This window comes from Parambassis ranga, chromosome 8 (genome assembly GCF_900634625.1).
Source record: "Parambassis ranga chromosome 8, fParRan2.1, whole genome shotgun sequence".
NCBI classification, from domain to species: domain Eukaryota; kingdom Metazoa; phylum Chordata; class Actinopteri; family Ambassidae; genus Parambassis; species Parambassis ranga.
Genome location: NC_041029.1, coordinates 85,915 through 112,429, shown reverse-complemented (window position 1 = coordinate 112,429; position 26,515 = coordinate 85,915). Strand labels below are relative to the sequence as shown.

General features: G+C 41.3%; 2 protein-coding genes and 1 non-coding gene across 4 annotated transcripts; 1 reads left to right on the top strand and 2 right to left on the bottom strand.

Annotated features, from left to right (window-relative positions):
* The first annotated feature begins 44 nt into the window (after positions 1 to 44).
* On the top strand, positions 45 to 19,168 carry zc3h7a (zinc finger CCCH-type containing 7A). 2 transcript variants are annotated; one of them, XM_028411977.1, is made up of 23 exons: positions 45 to 186; positions 1,438 to 1,543; positions 3,177 to 3,216; positions 3,366 to 3,569; positions 4,439 to 4,597; positions 8,379 to 8,459; positions 8,584 to 8,637; positions 8,717 to 8,756; positions 8,840 to 9,192; positions 9,279 to 9,531; positions 9,610 to 9,638; positions 9,721 to 9,865; positions 9,967 to 10,125; positions 10,319 to 10,524; positions 10,996 to 11,096; positions 11,210 to 11,391; positions 11,478 to 11,551; positions 12,377 to 12,510; positions 12,584 to 12,689; positions 12,771 to 12,879; positions 12,981 to 13,114; positions 18,275 to 18,438; positions 18,507 to 19,168. In XM_028411977.1, exons 2-23 carry the CDS (start codon positions 1,476 to 1,478, stop codon positions 18,694 to 18,696), a joined length of 2,985 nt encoding a protein of 994 aa, XP_028267778.1. In that variant the 5' UTR covers positions 45 to 186; positions 1,438 to 1,475; the 3' UTR covers positions 18,697 to 19,168. The 2 variants fall into 2 exon arrangements, with proteins under 2 accessions (XP_028267778.1, XP_028267777.1); XM_028411976.1 differs by having other exon boundaries at positions 12,374 to 12,510.
* A 126-nt stretch (positions 19,169 to 19,294) lies between these two features.
* rmi2 (RecQ mediated genome instability 2) lies at positions 19,295 to 24,316 on the bottom strand. The gene is made up of 2 exons (XM_028411978.1): positions 23,983 to 24,316; positions 19,295 to 19,719 (listed from the first exon to the last, which is right to left on the bottom strand). The coding sequence occupies exons 1-2, from the start codon at positions 24,314 to 24,316 to the stop codon at positions 19,556 to 19,558; spliced, it is 498 nt and encodes a 165-aa protein (XP_028267779.1). The 3' UTR covers positions 19,295 to 19,555.
* Positions 24,317 to 26,065: 1,749 nt separating this feature from the next.
* trnat-cgu (transfer RNA threonine (anticodon CGU)) lies at positions 26,066 to 26,137 on the bottom strand. The gene has a single exon. It is a non-coding gene; the product is annotated as a tRNA-Thr (tRNA).
* Positions 26,138 to 26,515: the final 378 nt, after the last annotated feature.

Genomic DNA, 26,515 nt, shown 5'->3' with positions numbered 1-26,515 from the left:
CTCTAGAGGGCAGCAGAGGGCGCTGGAGTCAGTTTTAGCTCACTCACATTAAAGTAGTAGAAGAAGAGAAAGCAAAGGGCGGCCTTCACCGATATTACAGTTAGCCAAGTTCTTTCAGTTAAAACGAAATATTTTTCTGCTTCTGTTAACCGACGCAAGGTTTGGTTGGAATAGAGACCCATCCATGTAAGTGAGAACAGCATTAACTGTTAAATAATTCCTGTTGTATTTACGCCGTCTCGCCTAGAAGCCAAACATCTCTAGCTCGCTATTGTTTGCGTTGAGGAACTAGTTCAACTTGGACATACCTACGCTTTGTTTAGTTTAGTCTACTTCCTAGAAACTTAGCTGGAAAACAACATTGTGTTGCTAGTTTTGTTCGCGTGCTTCCCACGCCCAGAAAAATGTGTTTTAGTTATTGGTTTGCAATTATTCAATGGTGGTATATGTTGAAATGTTCAAGCTAGAATTTGCTAACATTTGCTAGCAAATGGTGATAGCTGATTGTCCCCGGCCGCGGGTAACACACGTGCGCTAAATGTCATGCATCCATTGTCGGACAAATTATCAACGGTTTCATCCTCTGTTAAAGTTGACTTAATGGAGCCTTTTCTCTGCGGACACTGGCGTTTTGAAAAAGAAATGATTGTTCATCGGCGGAAGCTTTTTAACACGCAATTTGTTTTCCGAAATAAAGTTTGTATTCTCTATACGTAGCGTAATGGGATTGCGCCCATCCTGTTAACCTGTTAACACAACTATTATTCTCACTTATAAACAAAATCGTCCACTGATTAGCAGCCAGTTTTGAAAAAATGTCAGGATAACTACAGATATTTGATATCGAGTAATCGGGCAGTGTTGACGGCTTTACTTAGCAGTTATATGCGCGGTGGCTGCAGTTTGAAACACACAATAAATACCTGACCATGGTGTTATATGGTTGACTAGAAGGTATTTTGTATTGAGGATAAATTACCTTTATTAGTGTAAGGTAAAACGTGTGCCTGTTTGCCAGTATTTTGGATCTGTCGTCCGATAATGGACGTCTTGCTTTCGAATGCTAAGTTTGAAAATTTCCACAAGGCTACTAACCGACCCTTATATTGTCAACATCTTTCAACTTGTAGTTTGTGTTGTTGCTGTAACAAGCGAATGGTCGTTCTGTCAACATTATAAGCCTACAAGCTAACAAAAGGTTTCATCTTAATTTCCGGAACTAAACGTGTGGCGTCATTACTAAATGCGGAAGTTGGAAACATTGAAGGCAATAAGAATGAAATCACTGTTTAGAGTAAAGGAGCTGTCACCCAACCTGTGGTACATTCTATTGATTAATTATAACGAATTACTGTGTTATTAGAGTTTATTTTGTCACTCTCTGTCTGTTTTTAAGTTTTTATTTTCAGTATTTAATATAATGCTGTTTGATTTCAGGTGCTGACTGAGGAGAAAGGGTATTTAAACACGCAAACATGTCCGGAGCGTGTCAGGACAGAAGGAGTCGCTGGCAGGAGATTCAGAAAGGCCTGCAGTTTATCCAGTAAGTGTGGGTTAGGTCACTGGTTGTTATTATGTGGGGAATCCCCTGTTTGTAGCTTTCCCCATACATATAATCGTCTTAATTTAGCACATCTTAGCTTGACCCCACTTATGTGTACATTATGTGTACATCTTATTTAAATAGAACCAAATAAACATTTTGTCAAATTAAAAAAATGTCCAGCAGAAAAATAAATCTGATGTCACATATATAGTAAATCCGAACAGAACAGTCTGTGATTTTTTGAGGCACTCTACTGCAGGATCTGACTGAACACATCAGACAGCGAGGGCGCGCTGTGCGCTCCTCGGTCTCCAAGCGGTTCTCTGCATCCACGCGGCCTGGATCGTGCGCGCTGCTTTATTCCCACAAGTATGATCTGTATTAACGGGATCAATACCGTCGCAATCAAGTGCAGAGGATCTGAGCAGATCTCAGGGAGACGCGTGCTGACGGACTACGAGTGTACTTTTCAATGTTTTTACTCCGCGGTCCGTCCCCACCGCTTTGCTTAGAAGACGCTTTAGTGCTGTGTTTAAAAGAATAACGTCAGCTGCAGGTGCATCAGAGGAGTGGATCTCTTTAGTTAGCTGCTCAAATGGAGCAAAAAAAAAGACACCTCACACATGCTGGATGTCACGTCATCACCACTTCCTGTTTTGGCCAAGTTGTTTCAGTAAAAAAAAGTGTTTCGGCCGAAAACCGAAAATGCACCAAAAATTCGGTGCATCCCTAGTAATTGACTGTTGGACCTCTCATTTATATACACTTCAAACACAAAACAAAACAGTTTTATTCAAAATAATACACACATTCTATGATTGAGAAGGTAAAACTGTTTTTTCTTCTAGTCAAAACAAATGCAAACTGTCCACCCCTGGTGCATTGTTGTCTATATCAGCTGGAGGTCAGTGAGACAGCTGATTATTGGCTTTAGGTTTTGTTATTAAAGTGCATACCATATATGTGTATTCATGTGTCAGGCAGTTTACAGAGCTCTGCCAGGCATCTGAGTGATTTATTTCATGTAATCTGACAGTGGTTCTTTTATTCTCCAAACAAAAGTGATACTTAAAATACTACAGTGCACATCATTGTTGTGTCACATTGTCTAAGATGTAAGCACAAAGCCTGCCACTTCAATTAGTAGGGATTTTTTTAAGGAAATACTTGGTAATTTACTGAGCATTTTGATACATTTAGACATTTACTGGTCAGTTTGATGATTGTCCATATTTTGGCATGCTGCTGGTGTTGCTTAATGTGATAATAAAATTGAATGCAATTTATCCATGTTGATTCTGGTGTTTACAGAAGCTTGCTTTTGTTGACTTGTTTGCATTCAGCAGTAAGCACCTGCACACACACACACAGCCTATGACACTTTCTAGTCACCTTATCAAATCTGGTGTTTCCCTGGCCAGAATACAATAATATACAGTATATACAAATAGCATATTAGCAAATGTCTTAAGTTAACAAACAATTTTTTTGTTAATTGCTAACTTAGTGACAGGACTACTTTGTACTGGATGGTTGTGATTTTTCACTCAGTTATATCATCTTGTACAGCTGTCAATTTGTAAGGTTGTAACTTGATCTTTTTCTTTTTTGTTTTTTTTTTCCCTTTTAGATCAACGCTTCCTTTTCCTGGAAGTCAAGAGCAGTATGAGGTAAGCATGTAAATTTAAATGTGGGTGTGCTTGCTTTCTTTCATGCATCAGCACTGCCACTCTGTATAAAAGGCTTTAGGAACATGATAGGCAACCTCTCATCTCCTAAATTTATATTTATATGTATGTATTTTCTGTTTAATTGCCAGGTTTTTATAAAGGACCTTGTTTGGAATCTGTTTGGAGAAGGAAATGATGTGTTTAAAGAAGGCGAATGGACAAAATCCATTGAGATGTATACTGAAGCACTGAGCATAGCCGAGTATGCTGATTCAGAAGAAATCTGTATTCCAACAGGTTTACTAGAAAAGCTGTATGCAAATCGAGCTGCAGCATACCTAAATATTGTTCCGGTAAGTAGGTGTGACGCACTTGACAACCATCGCTTCTCTCTCACATGACTCCTCGAGTTGCCTAAAACAAAATAAGACACCTACATGGGGAAATGTCAGCATTTATTTGACATCCTACCTCTGAGTTGTCAATCACACAGCGTCACTTTGCAGTACTTCAGTAGTTTTGAAGGGCATGCATGGACTCTTAGAGAAGCATCCCCATTGACGTATTTTGCATTTGCAGTTTTATTTAGTGCTGCAACAGGCATTTTAATTTGACTAGACAGGGTGTGGCTGACATTATTGTTATTTATTTTCTTAGGAACTACCTTGCCAGCAGTAATAGATTTATAACAGAGGACATGATCGTTTTGCTGGTTCAGGGACCATGCTTCATGCTTTGATTTTAGACAGATGAAGTTGAATTTAAAGAAACATAATTATTTTTAATATTTCTAAACAGTCAGTTCAGTTAGTGTGTGTTGTGTTGTCAAATCGTGTGATATTTTTTGAAATGGGCTTAACAACTTTAAAAAAAAAACATTGATTAGTAAGATCTGTCATGTCGATAGCTACACGGTGAGTTTAAGTTAGCACAAAGACTGGAATTATGGGGAAATGGATAGGCTCACAAAAGTCTCATCTCTTCAGGCCGTTCAAAACCTCATTTGATAAAACATGGATTTAATGGATATTATGTGTCGGACTGCTTTCTGACATGCAGTCTTTTTGGAGTTTCGAATGACCAATACCTCATTTTCAATCCCAAGTTTAAACTCAATTAGTCAGTTTATAGTAAAGGGAAGATTCTGTTGTGTGTTCACTACAGCACTGTGGTTTCAGGGAGGCCTTGCTATCTCTGAAATGTTTTGTTTTTCCATTCACAGGGACTGTATGACCAGGCACTAGAAGACTGTGAAAAGGCTCTTCAGTTGAATGAAGGGAACAACAAAGCGCTCTACAGAAAAGCAAAAGCCTTGAAAGAGATGGGGCGACATCAAGAGGCTTATGAGGCTGTTGCCAAATGCTCTCTTGCAGTGCCTCAGGTAAGGGTCGTGTCTATATAGTAAGGTAATTTTTCATATATGGAAACTGGAAATCCAATCCGGACTACCTAAAGACACCAGAGGCCGTATTCACAAAGATTCTTAGAATCTCCTCTTATCTTAGCCTAAAAAATCTTAGTAAGGACTCCTAGCTTAAAAGTGATTTAAGAACATTCTCAGAGTGACTCTGAGGAAGGAGCAGACTAAAAGTTTGATCTTAGTGAGTAGGCATGTTTGACCCTGTTGCTATGTGTGACACATTGTTTTAGAAGATGTGATTGGTTGACAGAACAACATGAGAATGCATTCCTAATATATAAGCAGCATTGATTGGACAGTGATGGAGGCCGTATACACAAAGATTATTTGTTTCCGTTAGGAGTGAAGCTCGTAATCTGTAGCGTTTTATGAGTTCAGCGTCATTCATAGTTTGGGGAACGTTTCTCCTCTCTCTCGCTCCGTCATGTTCTCCCTGTTCAAGTAACTATTAAACATTATAAAAGTCCTCCTATCCACTCTCAACAGTTTTTTTATCTTAAGACCTCTTTTATCTTTACTAGGATTTAGTCTTAATTATGAGGGGAATATTCTTAGAAAACGTCATCATTCTAAGAATTTTCATAGAATTTCACCACTTAGGGAAACTCCTAGCGCTAGGAATCTTTGTGAATATGGCCCCAGGTTGCTAATGCCAGGCCATAAACCCCACCCTCATGGGAACCAAACTTTAGTTCCAATAGAAAACAAAGCATTAGTGGATTTTTCTTTATACTACAGCTGAGTCTTTATACGTATCTCTTTCAAGGATTGAGATTTTTAATTACCGTATTTTCGCGACCATAAGGCGCACCGCATTATAAGGCGCAGTGTCAGTTACACTGTCTATTTCTGTCCTCAGCGCATATACAAGGTGCACTGTACTATAAGGCGCGGGTTACGCTAAAACATACCAGTACGTAAATTCAGTAAAAACCGGCTGGATATCAGCGAGGAGCCGGTGAAGCCTCTCTCTCGACGGTGGCAGCGACAGAGAAACAGCGTGTGTGTTTCTATGGGCAGAACAGTGGCTGCTGCTGAATGCCTGTTGTGATTCCAGCTTTATCTTTACACTTTATTAATAAATAAAGACCATCTTCGGATATACGTTGTCCCGCATTTTAATCAGATGCACCACAGTGATTCCTAATTCATCCTTACCAGTGGCTGACAGAATATTTATTACAACAATAAACAGGAAACAACTGCGCGAGTTCAAACCTGCCAGCTTCCCTCTCATCGCTGTCAGAGTCACAGTCACACACGTTGCCGGCTGGCTGTTCGGAAATTATTATTATTATTGTTCGGAAATTATGCCGGCTTTCACAAAAGCTCGGGCAACAGTCACTGCAGAAACATGAGCCCATGTGTCCACAATCCATTCACATAACTGACGTAACTCGCCCGGCGCTGCCTCCCAGTAAAGCTGTGCTCGCTGTCGGCCATCCGTCGCTCCTATGCCGCTCGCAACTTTACTTTGAACGCCCTGTTTACGCCGATGTCCAGCGGTTGGAGTTCTTTGTTAACCCTCCCGGGATAACGGCAAGCTATGAATTCATCTGCTTCGCCTGTATTTTTACACCAGCATTAAGACGGGCGTACGCGGAGTCGCGGATCAGCAGCGAGGGTGATGCGTGAAAAAAACCATCCGGTCTCTTTACATAAACTTCCCTGAGCCACTCTTCCATTTTCTCCTCGTCTCCTCATTTCTCCTTAACAAAGACTCCTGCTGGAAACATTTCTTTAGGCAGAGTCTTTCTCTTCCATAGGCGGAAGTTTCTGTCCATTACCATCCAGTCCACCACTACAGTCCGTATTGATACTGTGCTGGTCCCCATTCTCTCCACAGTTTGGTTCACGGGGATGTCGAAAGTGAGGTGGACTTCATCCATGTTGGTGATGTGGCTGGGCTGGATGTTTTTGCTGGCAATGTTGTCACTGCATAACGCGGAAGCTGTAATCTGCTGGAAGTTGCTGCGCCAGTACCGTAGCGTTCAGCTGATTGAGATTGAGATTATCTTATTATAAAGATTGTGTGGTTTCTTGAAGTATATATATGAAATATAAAGCCAGTTTTATAAATTATGCTCTTTCATTTACCGTATTTTCACGACTATAAGGCGCACCTAAAAGTCTAAAATTTTCTCAAAAGTCGGCCCTGCGCCTTATAATACGGTGCGCCTTGTGTATGGGTTGAGTACCAGACACGGGGACGTGGTACGTAAACTACGTACGCTGGCGGCAATTCACCAATCAGCTGAACCTGTGTGTTACGTGGTATCCATCTGATTGGTTCATCGCTGCTAGTGTACGTAGTGTACGTATGACGTACTGTTCAGCTGATTGGTGAATTGCTGCCAGCGTACGTAGTTTACGTACCACGTCCCCGTGTCTGGTACTCAACCCATACACAAGGCGCACCGTATTATAAGGCGCAGGGCCGACTTTTGAGAAAATTTTAGACTTTTAGGTGCGCCTTATAGTCGTGAAAATACGGTAAATGAAAGAGCATAATTTATAAAACTGGCTTTATATTTCATATATATACTTCAAGAAACCACACAATCTTTATAATAAGATAATCTGAAGGAGAAAAGTTGCTGTGTTTTCTCTTACTTGAAGGCACCATCAGGATCCCAGACAGTTCTTGCATTGCTGCTCTATCACGCTTCATTGTCCTGTCAAGTTAAATTTGGAAAATATGTCGATTTAGATTGAGATCCTGTCATTTCCATTAATCTGTCCACACGGAGATTAAAATTCAGACCCCAAATGGATTAAAAATGGTCCATATCCATGTGGAGTAGTATTTTCAGTGTTTCCCACAGACCAGTTAGCAGTTTGTGGTGGCACATTGGTGCCAGTATTTTAGTTCCAATCTTTAGATTCTGTGTCAATGAATGGATTGCAATAACAGCTGAAGCTGAAGATTCTTATTGCAAAATAACATTTTTTGGTAAAATAAATAGCATAATATAACCACATAAATACATTAATAACATAAATACTATAATTGCATATATGGAACTACTAAAGGTACGACAGGGCAACTAACTCAAATAATAAAACCGTTTTTGGTGTTATTGTTCTTTATTTGACTATGGGCATATACTGTAGTTTATCTCAACTGTAACCGCATTTCACCTTAAATTGCCTAACTGTTGCTGCGTTACCAACTCTGTCTATGCTAAATTATGGTGTGGGTTGTTCCAATATGATAATGTTGAATGAACTCCAGCCATCGCTGACTGTCTTCGCTGTGCAAATATCCGCTAATTCAGGTTTTTCTTCAATAGTTTATAGGCGTCAGGCTTAGAGGAGCTTAGAGGAGGAGTGGGTTAATCAGCTGTCAGTGTGTGTGCATACATGTATGCGTGTGTGTGTGAATGAGAGGGATAGAGAGAGAGTTGAGTGGAGTTGAATGAACGGAAGGATCGCTATATTTTCAAATCACATTGGGGGAAAAAAAACACAGAATTAGTTTGTGGCAACTGGTGTTTATTGTGTGGTGGCCCGCCACAAATTGGTATGTTTATGGGGAAACCCTTATTTTCATGTTACTTTATATAAGTTGTATTGGAAAATAACTTGCTACTTGCTTTCTCTTGTCAGTTGTTGGAAGGTATTGTTATCAAGCTTAAGTGATAGCAAAAACTCAAACACATGCCAAGATATGTCAGATGTGTAAAATGCCCAATTTCTACAGTGATTGTGTTTGACACCAGCTGTGTTTGTTTCCCCATAGGACTCCAGTGTCACACAGCTGACTCAGGATCTCGCCAAAATTTTGGGATTGAAAATCCGCAAAGCTTATGTCAGGAGTAAGGTATGATAACACTGCGAAAAATTATAATTATAATTCTTGAGAGGTCTTGCTGCTGATTTTTATAAATATACTCATATATTGAGTTCCATTAATGTCGGTGTTTTTGTTTTCTGTTTTTTTCTAGCCCGCCTTGAATGTTTTGCGAGGATCAAATTATCAAGATTCCTCATGTGATAAAGTAAGCAACATCCTTTAGACAGCAGAAAATCTGCATTCTTCTATAATACATTGAACAATAATAATTCTGTTATTTCCAGTTTTCTCATGGTTCAAACACAGTTGAAGATATAGAAATTGGTAAGTGTAAATCTTTGCTTTTAGAGTTGGACTTCACAGTAAGATGGTTCCCTGGATTTATTCTATATCTCCTGTTTTTTTAGAAGTGCCTCGGTTAACGCAGAATAGTAGTGTTGTGGCTCCAGGTCCGGCTGCACTCCAGCCTTCCGTGGCAGTGCACTCACCTCTGAGTGACACAATGGTAGACGATCTTCATCCAAACAACAGCATCAACAGCATTTCCACTGTATCCACATCTGAACCCCCAGGGTTTGAGTCCATCCCCCTGCCTGTATCCACTCCCACCTCTGCCCCACTTCCCGCGCTCACATTTGTTAATGGATGCCGAACCAGCAAGCCTTGCTCCATACTGGAACCTAGTCAAGATTTTGATGCCGACATCATAGGAGATGACCTTGATGATCTGCTGGACCAAGCTGGGCCTGAGTCATCCATGGTCAGTGCACAGAGATGTTCAGAGACTCATTGATTAATAAAATATTTCAAAGTGTGACAAGTGTGACGGTTTGTCTCGTCCATCAGCTTATTCCCACGATGAAGGGTCCTCTTCCTTTGCCAACCAGCATTGCCTCGAGCAGTTCCATGTCAAGTCCATTCCTGATGTCACCTCACATCAACCCATTTCTCCACAGCAGTTCTCAGCAGTGCACTGTAACACTGCCACCTCTATATCACCAGTCTGGGACGAGTACATATTTCGGTATGGACACTTTTGACTCTCTGCCAACCTCTATGGACTCCTTGGATAGTCTCACCATATCGGACTATAAATCAGGTATGTTACCTCACCATCCCTGCACGCTCCCATCAGTATCGGACTAAAAAAGCTCATGCATTTCTTTAAAAATTTCAGATTATGCTCCAAGTCCGTTCATTCCACAGGTAATTAATGTTTATCATCAGTGATGAGCTACCATTCATTTAAACTTTGCTATAGACTCATTGTTATTTTTCTTTGTTACAGCTTAACAATAATGACACCCCAATGGGAATGGCTGTGGGTATGCCTGATGTGAAGGGCATCACCGCTGCTGTGGATCTAGCAAAGAACCCCTTAGCTGAAACACATGAATTCAAGCAAGCCTGCTCAATGTGTTATATCAAAACTGGTAAGGAGGTGTTGTGGTGGTGACAACAGGCAATTGTTGTGCTGCTAAGAACTGCACAATAAGGAAATAGTGTGACAGGATTTTTATTTTTATATTCACAGGGCCTGGAGTGTTAGATTACACACTTCATACTGAAGAACATAAATGCAAAAAGGATGTATTACTTGGCCGAATCAAGCTTTCAACTGACAAAATGTGGAAGCTTATTCGACCCAGACCAACAAAAACCCAATATGTCGGACCTTATTACATTTGCAAAGGTGACTTTTCTTATCATATGTTTGGAGATTACCGATATGGCTTCCAATTTTCATATCCTGTATGGCTGTCACTCCATCCATCCATCGTCAACCGCTTCGTATGGCTGTCGCTGTTTTTTGTAAAAAAAAAAATTTTGATGCACTCATGTCTGGACTTGCAGCTAATGTTAAAATGTGGCCTTGCCTGTTTCAGAGGTGGCTGTTGGTAAAGAGTGCCTGTACCCTGGCCACTGCACATTTGCATATTGCCAGGAAGAGATTGATGTTTGGACTCTGGAACGGAAAGGATTTATCTCCAGAGAACTTCTGTTCGATCCTTTTGGGCCCAACTGTAATGTCAGGTTGACTGTTCCCAAAATCTTACAGGAGCACCATGGGATATTCATGTTTCTGTGTGGGGTGAGTACTTGTTTTATTTAACCAGACACCACAGTGTAGTAGGCACTTACACTTCTGAATCCTCAAACCCACTGGTGGGATTTAAAACCAGGAAGTCATGATTACTCAGTTGTTACCAGCAGTCATGAGACAAAAAATAAGCAAGCTGATCTGCAGGTGTTCCACATATTTGCAAAACACTTGTTCTATGACATGTGGAGCTCCCTTTTCAGTTTGTTAACATTTTTATAAATAAATTTTTATAAATAATAACCCAGTGCTTTAGAAGTCTCGCACTTTACTGTGTATTATCATTTATTTATTGTGAATTTTTAATGTGGTACTTTAGTTTAATGGTTGTTGTAACAAACACTACTGCTGTGGCAGGAGGTATGTTGTGTCCACCTTGCATGGATTTGTTAATACAATGAGGAATTTGCAATGCACATACAATATGTGCTGTGTTGTAATAGTTGCCACATGTTGTTGCAGGTGTGCTTTGACCACAAGCCCAGAATAATCAGCAAAACCAACAAAGATGACCCCTCACTTTGTTCTCATCCTGTGACAAAGCATGAATTTGAGGATCATAAGTAAGCTCATATGTTCAGGAAAAGTCATTATGAAAATCCATTTATTTTGAGCAAGTTAAATGTGGAAAAAAAGAGCATACAGAAATAATCTAATGGTGAGTACTTTGTCGTAGGTGTCTGGTCCACATTTTGAAAGAGAATACAGTGTGTTATTCCAAAATCAGACCCTTAAGTCCTCAGTCACAATTGGATCTCTGTCGCCATGAAGTCCGCTATGGCTGTGTGAGAGAGGACGACTGCTTCTATGCTCACAGCCTCATCGAGCTGAAGGTCTGGATGATGCAGCATGAGCTCGGTAAAACTAATTATTTGCAAATATAGTATTAAAACTGAATTTCTGCCAAATGCTTCTGTCACTATTTTTTTTCTTCTATCATACAGGTATCACTCATGAAAGTATTGTCCTAGAAGCAAAGAAGTTTTGGAATGCAACAGCTTCATTGCAAGGAACACAGGTAAAACCAGCATTAAGACTTGATTACTTGGCATCAGTAGTGCTCTAATCATAGAAAAAGAGAGTTAAATATCTAACTATCAATTTTTACACTCTTTCTACTAGGGTTGGGCGGTATTCAAATTTTGATACCGCCAAACGCTGCCACATAGTACCCTGGTATACGTAAATGCCGTGCGCCGTGCACCTCCGCGCTGTCACAAACTTAATCAAATGTCTTCAAAAGTACAATATATTATACTACTGAAATAAAACTGAGGATTCAACCACACAAGGTATCAAATAAAATATGTTTAATATTTGATCCTTATCTTTTAAATAAGTGGATTGCATTATTTTTATTGGCGGTATTAAAAATTATACCGTCGCCACAGGTGTGCCCCGCCGGTATACCATAATACCGCCCAACCCTACTTTCTACACATAAAAATTAAGAAGCCTTCAGGGTTAAAAAAAAAAAAGTTGTCATGTGACTGCTGGCGTGAGCAAGCGAACTAAAGCTTTGACACAAAAGTTTTTTGACAGAATATGTTTTTCTTTTTTAATTGTTAATAACAAATAAGCTTATATTTTTTTGTTTGATGGAACAGTAGGTCACACAATACATGGCAAATCTTTTTATCTACACTGTACAGCCACTGGCTGTGATAAACAGCATAACTGTCAATATTCAACTTTTTTTTTTTTTACATTTCCTTTAACCTAAATCATCCATCACCAGTGTAACTTTTATAGCATCATTTGAAGGAAGCTTTTGGCACTCTTTGTTTTGACAGATTTGTATTAAGTCACAGATTGTAACCCCTCCCTTAAATCTCATCAGCAGCTCTCTAATGCACAGAGGAGGTTTGGGCCTCCAAATCTGAAGATGATGTTTGTTTGTGGCCAGTGCTGGAGAAATGGTCAACTAAGTGAAGCTGACAAAAACAAGAAGTATTGCCAGGCCAAGGCAAGACACACGTAAGTGTTTTCAGATCTTTTGAAAAGGGGAAAAAAACGCTACATCCCCACTGAGTTTGCTTTTCTTTCTCAGGTGGGCTAAAGACAGACGGGTGGTGCTTGTACGCTCCCATGAAAGGAAAAAGTGGACGACGGTAAGACCGCTTCCAACCAAAAAACCAATTCCATCTCAGTTTGAGGTACGTGTCCAGCAGATTTCAATCATTTGACATGCTTGTCCTTTGTGTGTTTTTAATGAAATGCTGTTTGACCTCTGTTAGATTTGCATGCATGTAACTGCTGGCAAGAAGTGTCAGTACATTGGCAATTGCACATTTGCACACAGTGTAGAAGAAAGAGACCTTTGGACCTACATGAAGGAAAACAACAGTAAGTCTTGTCAGAGAGATCAGCTTATTTTGGTAGAATTTTTAATTGGCGTATCATGTGGCACATTGATTCATTCTTTTTTTTCCCCCTTCCTGATTTAGTTCCAGATATGGATCAGCTTTATGAGCAGTGGCTGCAGTCTCAGAAACCTGGCTGGGGCGAGGAAACTTCCAATAATTCAATCAGGGAGAACGGCAAACAGATCCACATGCCAACAGACTATGCTGAGGAAGTGGTAAGTCAACATGTGAGCAGGCTTTTGGCTGGTCCTGTACATGCTACACAGTCTCATGAAATATTCATGTGACATGCACACAGATAAATCAACCAAAGCTAAAATGGAGCACTGGTTGATGGCTCAAACCTGGTGTGGGCCCTCACCTCACCTGGGTTCGGTAAGGTTTAGGTCGTGGTGCCAGCTTTGACATAAATGATGTCAGTCAGTCTGCACAGAAGAAATCATAAATAAAATCTGCAAGAATTGATGATTGGGCACTCGTACACCTTGAGGTCCTCGGGGTCCTCTGGAGTCTCCTTCCCTATCATCTGCTCTGCTCTCCTACTCAGAATTACACAAAAGAGCTTTGTGCTTTGCAGTATGTGGTGCTATGTCTATATTACAATATCTAATCAGGGTTGGATTCTCACCATATTTGCAAAGTTTGAGCCACATTTGATAAGTAATAAATAAATACAGCTATTTGACAACTAAAGGCTGTCAGTTATAGGGTCAGGTTTTGGCACCACATTTGCAATTCTTTAGGCACACAGAAAGATGAAAATGTTTTTGCACTACTCGATGCTCAGGCCCTTATATAATTATATTTATATAATTAAATTAATAATTCCTTGAAATAGACCAGAGCCTGAGCACTGCTAGTTGCTTTGACCTTCATTACTTGACATTATACAAAGAACTTAAACAAACAATGCCAATTGAAATGCATTATCCTGCTGGCTAAGTAGCTACAGTTGTGTTCAAAATAATAGCAGTGTTTTTTAAAGCATGAGTGAAGCTAAAAATCCTTATATTTTGATTTTCATTCATTGGGAACACTGCACATTATATTTTACATCAAAACATGAAGAAAAAAGTATCAATATTTTAATTACTTTACAGAAAATGAAATTGAAATATTTTCAAAAAAATAGCAGTGTCTGCATTTTCCATTCACATACTTAAATATTTACTAAATAAAATTAAAAAACATTAAGATTTAGCATTCCTGTGAATGACTAAACCACACCAGGCCCGCTTGCATCTTCAATGTGCGCACAATATTAAACAAAGTCAGCTGTTGAGCACGGCATTACCAGTAACGTTATTCCAACCCTCCTTGTCTCTTCCACGCGGCTGTGCTGCGTAATCCCATCTACCGGTACTCTCTGGAGAGACACAGTCACGCTGTGTACACTTTAAAAATGCTGCGCGATTATGCTGAAATGTATGGTAACGCACACAGAAACCCTATAGCGCAGTGGTCCCCAACCACCGGGCCGGGGACCGGTACCGGTCCGTGGGTCATTTGGTACCGGGCCGCACAGAAAGACTGAGCAAAACATATATTATTCATTATCTGAGTCTGAAAGCTGTTTCATTTATAAATCGATCAGATTCATCCGCCTGTGCCTTTAAGCACCTGCCCAGACGCTTGTCTCGGTCACGGGATACGGCCCCAAAATTAAGCCCACAAGCAGCAAAAATGAATAAAAAACAAACGTCTTTGGAGAGCTTCTTCGGAAAGGGGAAAAGGCCTAACGAGGAGACAGAAGAAGAGGAGCCTACCCCTTCAAAGAAAAAGAAACCCGCATTTAAAAGACTATATCAGGAGTCCTATTTAAAATACGGATTTATTGCAACAGGTGATTCTCACACACCAAGTCCGCTCTGAGTGATATGTGGCGACAGACTCGCAAATGAGGCAACGAAGCCTTCAAAACTGCGAGACCGAGCACCCTGCATTAAAAGACAAGCCATGGAAGAAAACATGAACAAGAACGACTGAAGCAATTAATGACGGCCAAAACAAAATTACGGAGTGGACTGGACATAAGAAACACACTTCGGGTGTCATGTCTCCCATTATCCCTAGATGGGACCGCCTCATTGCTGAGAAAGCTCAAAGGCTCCCACTAATTAAGCATAAGAGTGAGTTGTCTTTGTATGCACTTTTTTTTCTGTGCCGGTCCGTGAAAGTATTGTTTTACATGATACCGGTCCGTGGTGCAAAAAAGGTTGGGGACCGCTGCTATAGCGCATTCAGATGTCACTGTGGTGCTGCAGCCGACATTTCATCGCCGTCTGCTCTTCAAAAGCTCAGATCTTGCCCGACTTTCAGAACTCTGGGATTTGCTACTTTACTTTAACTCTTGTGGTTTTCTTCTGTAAAAATATCTTTACATCATCTGTGCTGCTCTGCACTGTGTGTTTCAACATACAACCAGCACACACTCAGAGTAGACATGGAGGACAGAGGAGTAACCAGTAAATGACAGCAAAAGATTCTTACTAGGGATGTCCCGATCAGGTTTTTTTGCCTTTGAGTCCGAGTCATTTGATTTTGAGTATCTGCCAATACCGAGTCCCGATCCGATACTTTCAAGATTCTCTATAAAGGCGGTAAATAGGATTTCAGACATGCAGCAGCTCATCGAGACCTCGCACCAAAAGCAACTGTCATACCTAGGCCTGTCATGATAACAGATTCTGCTGGGTGATTCATTGCCAAGAGAAATTATTGCGATAATCGATAATATTGTCGTTTTGAGACCATGTTCAACTAATATAATGATAACAACATATAATGCAAGTACACCCTTTCAAAGATCAATAAACTTTAATTTCTAAAGAACATTTAACACTGGAAAGGCCCCCAATCATCAACATTATTATTATTGTTATTATTAATGATATTAATATTAATGTTGATATTATTATTATGAGTAGTGGTAGACCTATTACCATACCTTATCTGAGCATAGTCAATGGAGTTAAGTCAAACCAACAAGCACGTCATGAGCAACAGAGCCAAACAACACGCACTCTCTGGGAGTGGGCTCACCTGTATGCACATGTGCTTGTGTGCACACGCTTTTGCGTTTGCATGTGTGTACGCGCATCAGGCCGGTGCAGACAGCTGCAGTGAATTTTACAAACGCCACCATGTAGACAGAAACACATAGCAACTGATAGCAGAGATGGCACCAGAGGACTGGGCAAGAGAACTAGAATGGGTGGCGCTGCAGCAAGTGCCGCCAGTGAGAAGGCAGAGAACTTCACTCGTACAACGCGGACTCTCTCTGAGAGCAGGTTCTATACATGAGCATGTTTAATGTCGTGGTGAATTGTGGCAAAGTGTTGAAACGGTGTTGTGCAGCTTCACAGCTCTCTGTGTTGCTGTAACGTCCAAGCCCTGCAGCGCTGTGACGCACCGTGGCGACGCAGACAGCGAGCTGACCGTGGTCTGCTCAGAACATCCCGTAAACGTTACACAATGAGTTAAAAAATAAGAACTACCTGTTGATTTGACACATTTTAAGACAGAAGCCACGGGCCATATAAAGTCCGACGGCCTTTATACGCTACGACGCACTGGAGTGACGCCTTTTGTCATCCAGCGAGAGGGAGAGAGAGAGAGGAAAACAAACCAGCATGCAAATGTAATTTATCGTGCAATTAATTGATTTATTGTTTATCGCGACAGGCCTAGTCATACCCCTACACTACAGGACACAGAGCCACCCTGCACAGAAGGCGTTAACTTTGAGAGTCCTAATAAATATATATCCGAGTCCTGATCGGGAGGTAACATCCGATTCCGATCAATCTGAAATCACGTAATCGGGCCCGATTTCCGATCACGTGATCGGATCGGGACATCCCTAATTCTTACAATGATGAAAATGTAACAGGAGCATATTTATAAAGGTAGATACTGTGCCAGTGGTCTCCAATTTTTATTATTTATGAAAAAATGTGGCCCTTTGCTTTTTTTATGGAAGTCTTTGTCCCTCACAAAAAATAATTGCCCACCCCTGGACTAACTACTACTAACTAATATTTAGTTTAGTCCAATTCTCTTGTTTTTGAGAACTCCTTTACATCTGTGCTGCATGGAGTCAACCAACCTCTAGCACCTGCAAACAGATTCCACAACTGTCCACAATTTTCTTGGTTTTTCCCCAGAAACAGCATTTTTGATGTCACCTCACAAGTTTTCTATTGGATTAAAGTCCGGGGATTGGGCTGGCCACTCCATAACCTTAATTTGGCAGGTCTGGAACCAAGATGATGCTCGTTTACTGGTGTGTTTGGGGTCATTGTCTTGTTGAAACACCCATTTCAAGGGCATTTCCTCTTCAGCATAAGGCAGCATGACCTCTTCAAGTATTTTGTTTATTTGTTTATAAGCACATTGATCCATGATCCCTGGTACGCGATAAATAGGCCCAACACCATAATAAGAGAAACATCCCCATATCATGATGCTTGCACCACCATGCTTCACAGTCTTCAGAGTGTACTGTGGCTTGACTTCAGTGTTTGGGGGTCGTCTGACTAATTGTCTGCGGCCCTTGGACCCAAAAAGAACAATCTTACTGTCATCAGTCCACAAGCGTCTTCTATTTGTCACAGTACTCACAGGTAACTTCAGATCATCTCTGATCTCCCTGGAGCTGATCATTGGCTGAGTCTTTGCCATTCTGGCTATTTTCTTACATGTCTCTCTTGTTTGGCTTTCTATTTTAAAGCATTGGAGATCATTTTAGCTGAGCAGCCTAGCATTTTCTGCACTTTATACGTTTTCTCCAATCAACGTTTTAATTGAAGCACGCTGTTCTTCTGAACAATGTCTGGCACAACCCACCTTTCTCGGGTTTTAAGAGAGAATTGCATGTACAGCATGTGCTGGCTTCATCCTTAAATAAGGGCCACCTGAATGACACATAATAAGTGACCTCACTAATTGAACTCCACACTGCTATTATTTTGAACATGCCCCTTTCACTTAAGTATTGAATTACACAGACTCGGAAGCATTCATATCATAAATGTTGAGTCTGTTGGTTTCGCTGACTCTACTACACCTACTGGTAAATTATTTGCCATGTAATAACATGATTTATACCAAAAACAGTGTTTAATCTGGTTAGTTATATTGGACTGATATTATTTTGAAACACAACTGAATATAAGCTACTATCTAATAAGATGGACATGAAAGGATGCACTTAGAGTACAGGAACAAGAATTAGTATGTCCCGACTTATCATATGTCAGATGCATCTTGGTTATTTTGGCAAAATTACCGTATTTTAATGTAGCAATTGGCTATGTGATTAAAATAACCCTGGGCATTTGACTATTTTAATAATGCCATTTTTGTTCTTGTAGGCTGGAAATCACTGTTGGCTGTGTGGTAAAAACTGCAACAGTGAGAAGCAGTGGCAGCAGCATATCACTTCTGAAAAACACAAAGACAGAGTTTTCAACTCTGAGGATGATCAGAACTGCTGGCAGTATCGATTTCCCACAGGCACTTTCAAAGTTTGTGAGAGGTAAGATTATCAGTGGGTCTCCTGTTGCATCGCACTACATTCAGATGGTTGACATTTGTGTTTTACAGGTTCCTCAAAGGAACATGCACAGAGGATGATTTGTGTAAGCTGGCACACGGAGAGCAGGAGCTAAAAGAGTGGAAGGAGCGCAGGGAATTCCTTTTGATGAAACTAGCCAAAGCCAAAAAAGATCATCTTATAGCACCCAATGACAATGACTTTGGAAAATACAGTTTTCTGCTTAAAGACATTAAATAATGATGTGATGATGGTATTCATGCTCATTTGCAAGTAATGCAGTATTCAGTTTTGAGTGAGGTAATCTTCTGTGAGGGCCTCTGAAGTACACAGGCCTGATCACAGCATGGTTTTTACAGAATCGGATCTGATCAGAACTGCAAGGAGTGTTATTGTTAGCAGCAGTTGAGTGTAAGACACTCATAAGCTTTGCTATGCACCAGTCAGTAGAATACCTAAAGCTGGTGATGGAAATAGCATTGTGTAAACCTTGATCCGAGACATGTTCAAATACTTAAAGTTGACCCTAAAAAAAGTGTCTTTTCAAGCAGGTTGTGTATGTTAATGACCTTTACCGTATCAATTACTTATATTGATTTCATTTGACATGCTTTTATTTTAATCAGCCATTGGTCATTTCCACGTTCCATTTATCTAATAGTGCTACCAGTGTAATGGGCACCACATCAAATAAAGCTTTTTTTAATCTGTATTCAGACTTTTTTTCTGTTTTGTATAACTGGCCTTTGGAAAATTAAAGATATATAAATATTGCATACATTTTCATCCTTATGCATTATATATAATGGTCAATGTTTTCCGTGAGCAAAACGGGCACACTGCTGGAAAATCTTAACATTTATCGACTATTGATACTTGCTGTATTCAATGGTATAAAGACGATTTCTCCCTAAATAAAATATGGTTGGAGGAATAAAGGCTTAAAGTGTTACATAACCTTTCCTTAATGTGCACTCAAAATCCACCATTCCTTGGCTAATGTATGTACTGTGAACACGAACACACATTTCCAGTCACTAGGAGTCTGTTGTGTAGAACAAGCCTGTTGCTCGGCCCTTGGCATGTTTCACAAATCATTTCATCTCGACCTACTGGACAGCACCTGCTGCAGGTCCTCCACCTCCAGCTTCCACATCCGTCTGTGAAGTGCAACCAGTTCAGAGAGGTCTGCCATCTTCACCACGCAGATGACTGGCTCCGGGGAAAGGGCCTGGATGGCACCCATTACCATGACATATTTTCCTGCAACAGCCAAAAGTACATTTTTCACTGAGAGAATTCAATGATAGAGATGTAGTAGAATACGTAATGTTGAGGCTTAATGCACTATGTCGCGTTTCCAAGACGTTATCTTCATTGCATACATGCACACGGTTTATGTGTACATGTAAACTGGATAAAATGCAACTGTTGAAAGTTTTTATCATGGTGTTATGAGAGTTGTAGGCCTATATGCCTTATAATAGGAAGGCAGTGAGTACGTGTGTGCTCACCTGTGTGTGTGTGCAGGATACAGGACAGCGTGTTTGTGTAGGAGTGGAAGAGAAGATGACTTGTTAGCTTGAGAGAGGGGCGATTTATTAACCAGAAGTATATGTACAGCGTAAAGAATAAGAGAACAAAGCTGCCGCCCTGCAAGGTCAGGAAAGTGCTCTGCTACTCCAGCTGTTTGTGACGGTGGGGGTTAACCACGAGCACCGTAGCTCGTCCTCTGCGCTCCCTGACTATGGTCGGGAGGTTGAAGCAGGAAAGGTTATCCACGGTGCTATCTTCTTCACAGCATTGACACAACTTGATGAGCTTTTCCACGGCGACCGTGACAGCAAGCGGCGTCTCTCCAGATTTGCGACTTTATAGCCTAATGTCAGAGAATATCTGAGGTTTTCCCGTAAATTTGCGAGTTTTTTTCTAGCAAATTTGCTACTTTAAATCTGAGAATATTTGCCCCCCCTCCTCTTCCGGGTCAGTATTTTGTTTCTTACATTGGCCCTAATACGCCGTCGTAGTACAGACTGAAATTTGAGGAGAAGCAGAAACAAAAAATCTGTTGTATACAGGGCTCTAGACTAACTTTTTGCACTGGTTGCACCGATGCGCCTAACCTTTTTTTCTTGGGTGCACCGGCACAAAAGTTAGGTGCACCGCATCACACAGCAGTTTGTTTTTGAAATGCTGTCCATATATTTTATGGATCAGGCCTTAACTTGACACCTTTCTTAATGCAGAAGTTTTTTTCATCTTCTCTCATCATCTGCAGCTACATCCACTGTTTACCTGACGGCCTAGCAGGGCTGTAGCCAAAGTTTTAGAAATACTGAGGTCCAAAAATTGATGTCTAGGAAATATGAACGGGCTTAATAATCACATATCATCCTAAACTGACTTTGGACCTTGTTTAATGAACACAGGTAAATAAAAATAAATAAATACATGTACCGATAGTACTTATTCAAATTATGGACAAACCAGCCAACAGGTCTGCCTGTCAGAAATCCATCATGAAGATTCAAAGTTACAGCACTCTTCATTTCCCTGTTTGCTTTCTCTCTGTATTTTCTGGCTGTTGCTCCTCACTTATCTATCTGGCAATGGGAATTAAAAATTATTTAAATTATATACACCTTTATTCATTTAATAGTTGTGATTGATATATATATATTGTTTTCTTCAACACGTTTCTATTGCAGCTACAGTATCTCTTCTCTCATCTTCCTCACCTCTCTTCCTCAGTTTCTCCTGTGTCTCCTCTCTTTCTAAAGTTGAGCTCCAGCTGACAGACTTTTCATTCTGTCTGTTACAGATTTAGCGGCTGTATGCAGACATCATACTGGCAGACAATGGTCCGCTATAGCAGGATAATAACAATACTTTTTAAATGGGCGTTCGTCATGTAACCATGTTCTATAACTCCTTAAACCAGCTGACTGCTGTCAGTCAGAGTGAATCAGCCTTCATGGATGAACCACACAGGTCAGATAACACTGTCCATCAGACCTGCTGTTCAGTCTGTTATAATGCTGCAAGCACGTCACGCCCCCCCTTCTTCGAACATTACCGGATCGTTATCGTCACTCATTCAGGTCAACAGCAAATTAGCAAAACCCGCATAGTAGCAACAACTCTTCCTCCTCCGAACATGTTCACTTAAACTGCGGTTTCTGCTGTTCTGCAGCAAAACGTCTTTAAACCCGGTCTGTCTCTGTGTGCGCGCGCTGCGCGCTACAGTGAGAGGGCCGCATGAGTTCTGCACACACGTTTTAAAAAGTCCGGGCCGAAACGGACTTTGTTCTCGTCACCTCGGTAACATGAACAGATCTCTCTGTTCTCGTGCAGTATGGAACAAGCTTTATCACACAGCATCAGCTCTGCGCAGCATATGTCCGCGTTCTTCTTCTGAATTTTCGGTCTCTGCTGACCGCAGCAGACACGTTTTCAAAGATACACACACGGAGGTCCCGCCCTTCACCGTCTCTGATTGGTTGAGACCACGATATGGGCCTGTTGTGTGTCTGTTGCTGGAGACTTTTGAGAGTCGCGGAGAATGTATCTCCCTCTTACAGCTGGTCGTACCGGTGCGACCTCTGATATTTAGGGCCCGAGCACCGAATGGTGCAAGAGCCCTATTGAAACCCTTAGGATTATTATTTTTTTTTTTTTTTTTTTTTTTTTTTCCCCCTCCGAGATCGCATTTTTGGAGGCCTTAACATGCCCAAAAACTCACCAAACTTGGTAGAAAAATTCATTCGCCCGAAAAATTTTGAAATTTGCTGACTTTTGAAATGCACATATAAAAATGGCTCTATAGCGCCCCCAACGCGTAGCCCCTCTGGCCGGTTTGACACAGGATTATGAAAATTGGCACACATATGTATCACCTCAAGACGCACAAAAAAGTCCAAACCCAACAGGAAGTCCGCCATTTGAAGGTTTGTGGCCATTTTTGGCGATGTGTGACCCTGCTGCCAAACTTTTCACGCCTCGCATACTTCATCGGATTGAGCTAAAATTCGCCGTGTCCACTCAGGACACCATAGGGAATAGACGCATTCCAAAACTCTTACAAAAGTCTGACGGTGTGGCCGGGGCGTGGCCTCAAAGTTTGACCATTTCTGAGGACACAGAAAGTCTCTATAACTTCTTCGTTTTCTGTCCGATCTGTACGAAATGTCACATATATGATCAGAGTCTGACCCTAAACACATCTATACAACAATATTGAGGCTTTGACAGAGCGCCACCTACTGGCTACACAAAATGTTGTGTTTTCATAGGTTTTTCTGCTTGCCCCTGTGGCCTGTTTTGAGTAGGGTCACGAAAATTGGCACACATGTTTATCACCCCAAGATGCACAAAAAAGTCTCTTGGACCCCCCCCTCCAAACCCAACAGGAAGTCCGCCATTTTGAAATTTCTGTTAATTTTTGGCGATTTGTGACCCTGCTGCAAAACTTTTCACGCCTCGCATACTTCATCCAATCAAGCTGAAAATCACTGTGTCCACTCAGGACACCATAGGGAATAGACGCATTCCAAAACTCTTACAAAAGTATTACGGTGTGGTGGGGGCGTGGCCTCAAAGTTGACCATTCGCCATTACAAAGGAACTCCCTGTATTTGTTGCCCTAACGCGTAGCCCCGCTGGCCAGTTTGACACAGGATCATGAAAATTGGCACACATGTGTATCACCCCAAGACGCACAAAAAAGTCTCTTGGACCCCCCCTCCAAACCCAACAGGAAGTCCGCCATTTTCACTTTTGTGGCCATTTTTTGCCTATTTGTGACCCTGCTTCAAAACTTTTCACGCCTCACATACTTCATGCAATTGAGCTGAAATTCACTGTGTCCACTCAGGACACCATAGGGAATAGACGCATTCCAAAACTCTTTCAAAAGTATTACCGTGTGGCAGGGGAGTGGCCTCAAAAGTTGACCATTCGCCATTACAAAGGAACTCGCTGTGTTTTATGCAGTACTACCCATATACTTTATGCAATGTGGACAAAATCTTACAGTACTGCTATGGACCCGGGTCTGAACAGATATATATGCTAATAGGATGATTCGGTCATAGCGCCACCTACTGGTAGCAGGAAAGTTTGGTTGTAAACATGTGTTTGTTGTATATCTGTGGAAATGAGAGGAGGAGAGCATAGCACAGGACAGTATAGGAGACGAGAGCATAGGAGAGAAGACTGCGATGACCCTGCGGATCGCAAGGTGCGCGAGGGCCCGCAATGCTGCTTGCAGCTTTAATTTTTGGTTGCACCTTTGAGAAATTAGGTCGCATGTGCGCCCAAAATGGTCGCACTCTAGAGCCCTGTGTATAGTAATTTATTTTACCCGTTTAAAAAAACATTCAGGTTCATCTACGTAAGTGTTATATTTTTTATTTTCAAATATACAGAATTGTTTGAAAAAGCCAAATATTCTAGAAATTAATTTGTTACGGTTGCGCTTACACTTACAACGCTGTTTTGTGGAAAGCTAAGACAAACAGCACTTACCTTGTGACAAACATGGCTTCCCTTTGGGGACGCTGTTAATGCCCTGAACCGTGAACGTGCCCGTCTCATCCAGCAACAGCGCAGTGTTTCTGTCCAGCTGGACCTCTAGCACCGTGCCCTGCATCCACACCAAAGAAACCAGCAGAGAGCGACCCCCGCTCAGCCTGATGACACATCCGGACCCGCTGTCCACGTTGCACCGGATCCCTGCAGCTCTCAGTTGGCCGGACAGCACTTTAACCGGTGGAGGCCGTTTCTTTTCTTGTCCATCTGTTTTCTGTGGTCGAGACATTACTGACGGTATGTAGCAGTACGTGGCTGTGATAGTTCGCATTTCCCGCGACTCGCCAAAAAAAAAAATAACCGGAAGTAGTTGGAGCGTTTCCGGTACCAGCGACGTGTCTTCTCTTTTATTTGGCATCGCATCTAAATGCCATCTTAACACAGTAGAGCTATGTTTTTTAATACCATAAATGTGTGCTCCCTGACACCCAAACAAACAAAAAAATCGTCATTGTGATGAAAAAGCTCAGAAGGTTCTGCACAGAACTCTTTGGAGAGGCTAGCAGGGAGAACAGTCCATGGTGGGGGTGTGTGGAGTCTCTGATGATGTTCTTGGTTTAAGACACACAGTGCAATACCCGAATGTTCTATTCTATTCTAATATCCCGATGGAGGGGAGCATGGACGTCACTAGGGTTGACAGATAGGGGGGGCTAATCACACCCTTGTTGTCCATCTGTGGAAAAGTCTTCTGCCAGTGACTCTGAAACAGCATCTCAGTCTATAATCTTTTCTTATTCTTTCAGAAACAGTCGCGCTGTAAATGTCTCTTTTGTCCCTGCAATAGTTGTGTGGCAAAAGTTGAAAAATGAAGCTGCGCTACATGAAAGAAGCGATGTTTACTGTGAGCGTCTGAGAGCGAGCTCCCCTGTTCATCCGGAACGTCCTGACGTAACTTCCGGGTTAGCGTAACACAACATAGCACCGCTAATAAGTCAAATAAAAGTTTCCAGTAAGAAATAACAGTGAATAACAGTGTATAACAGGGGTATGCAGAACAATGCACCTTCCGGCTAAGATAACAGTCCGCTACGTGTCTATTGTTGCGTTCAGAGCCGCTTTTCAGATGTGTAGACGACTCAGCTAGTTAGTGGAGATACTTCTCTTGTCTTCAGAAGACATCTTTGATACACCACGTCAGAGGCACAAGGCTCTACAATTGGACAATTGAGCCCCTTGTGATATCGCTCGATGGTCCGATTGGACACTGACTTGCCCGTAGAATTATACAGCCGGTCTACATCACACAGACATGCCTGAAGTGTCCTCTTTTCGAGGAAAGAAACAGAACGTCTCTAGCTATTACTTTACTAATGTATGAGCGACATATGCTCTAATGTCGTATACAACGTGGTCAACTCCGAAATAATCAAGATAGTAATAATAATAAATAAAATATTGCCGCAAATTATAGAGGGGCTTTGGATTATTTTAGGGGGGCTGAAGCCCCCCTAAAATAGGGCTAGCGACGTCAGCGGAGGGGAGAAGTCCCGATGATCTTCTCTGCTGTCCTCAACACTCTCCTTACACTTTCAGTTAGAAAGAGAAAAAAAAGTCACACAAATGTCTTTTTTGAACACTTTCACTAAATGTAGCATTCATCTCACAGTAAATGTGGCTGAAGTTTCGCTATCCACCACCACCAGTGATGTACTGTGGACATTGCTGACTCAGATTTTTGTAAACCACTGTTGACCTTTCCAGTTGCTTCCTGCGTACCATCACGCATCACTTTATAAAGCTTCCCTCCAACCGATTGATCATAGTAATAGAGTAGCACTAACCAGATATGACTGACTGAGGCAGCAGCATGCATCATTACCAAGGAAACTGCAGGGGCCTGCTGGATTGGTAGCAGGTGAGTGAAGAGAATGAAGAGTTTCGAGGATATTTTTATATTACTGTAAAACGTTAATTAGCAATTAGCTAGATTGTTTTCGTTTTTTTGTTATAATAAACCGAATGCCACGTATACGTACGTGGCTAACATGCATGTTACTTTCAGAATCAACACAAGAAAAGGCACGGACGGGGTTCGAACCCGCGATCTTCGGTTTACGAGACCGACGCCTTACCACTTGGCCACCGCGCCTGCGCCGATTAGGGTACCTTATATAGTATAAGAGATGCTACGTGCGTAGAATTAAGTTTTATTTTTATGATTCAAAGGATCAAACTCTTGTACTCCAGTAACGACTACAACCATTAACAAGCTGCTGATAATCACCATGATGTATTGCTGTATTCCGGCCACAAGGGGTGGCTGTGATTAAAATAACACTCTTGCAGAATCCATCAAGCAGAGGTCTCTGATAATCTAGTAATCTACAAGAAGCAGTGGTGGAATGTAACTAAGTAAGTTTGTACTTCGTTACTGTACTTAAGTACATTTTTATGTATCTGTACTTTACTTAAGTAAAAAAAATAGTGCATACTTTACACTTTTACTCCACTACATTTTGCAGCTATT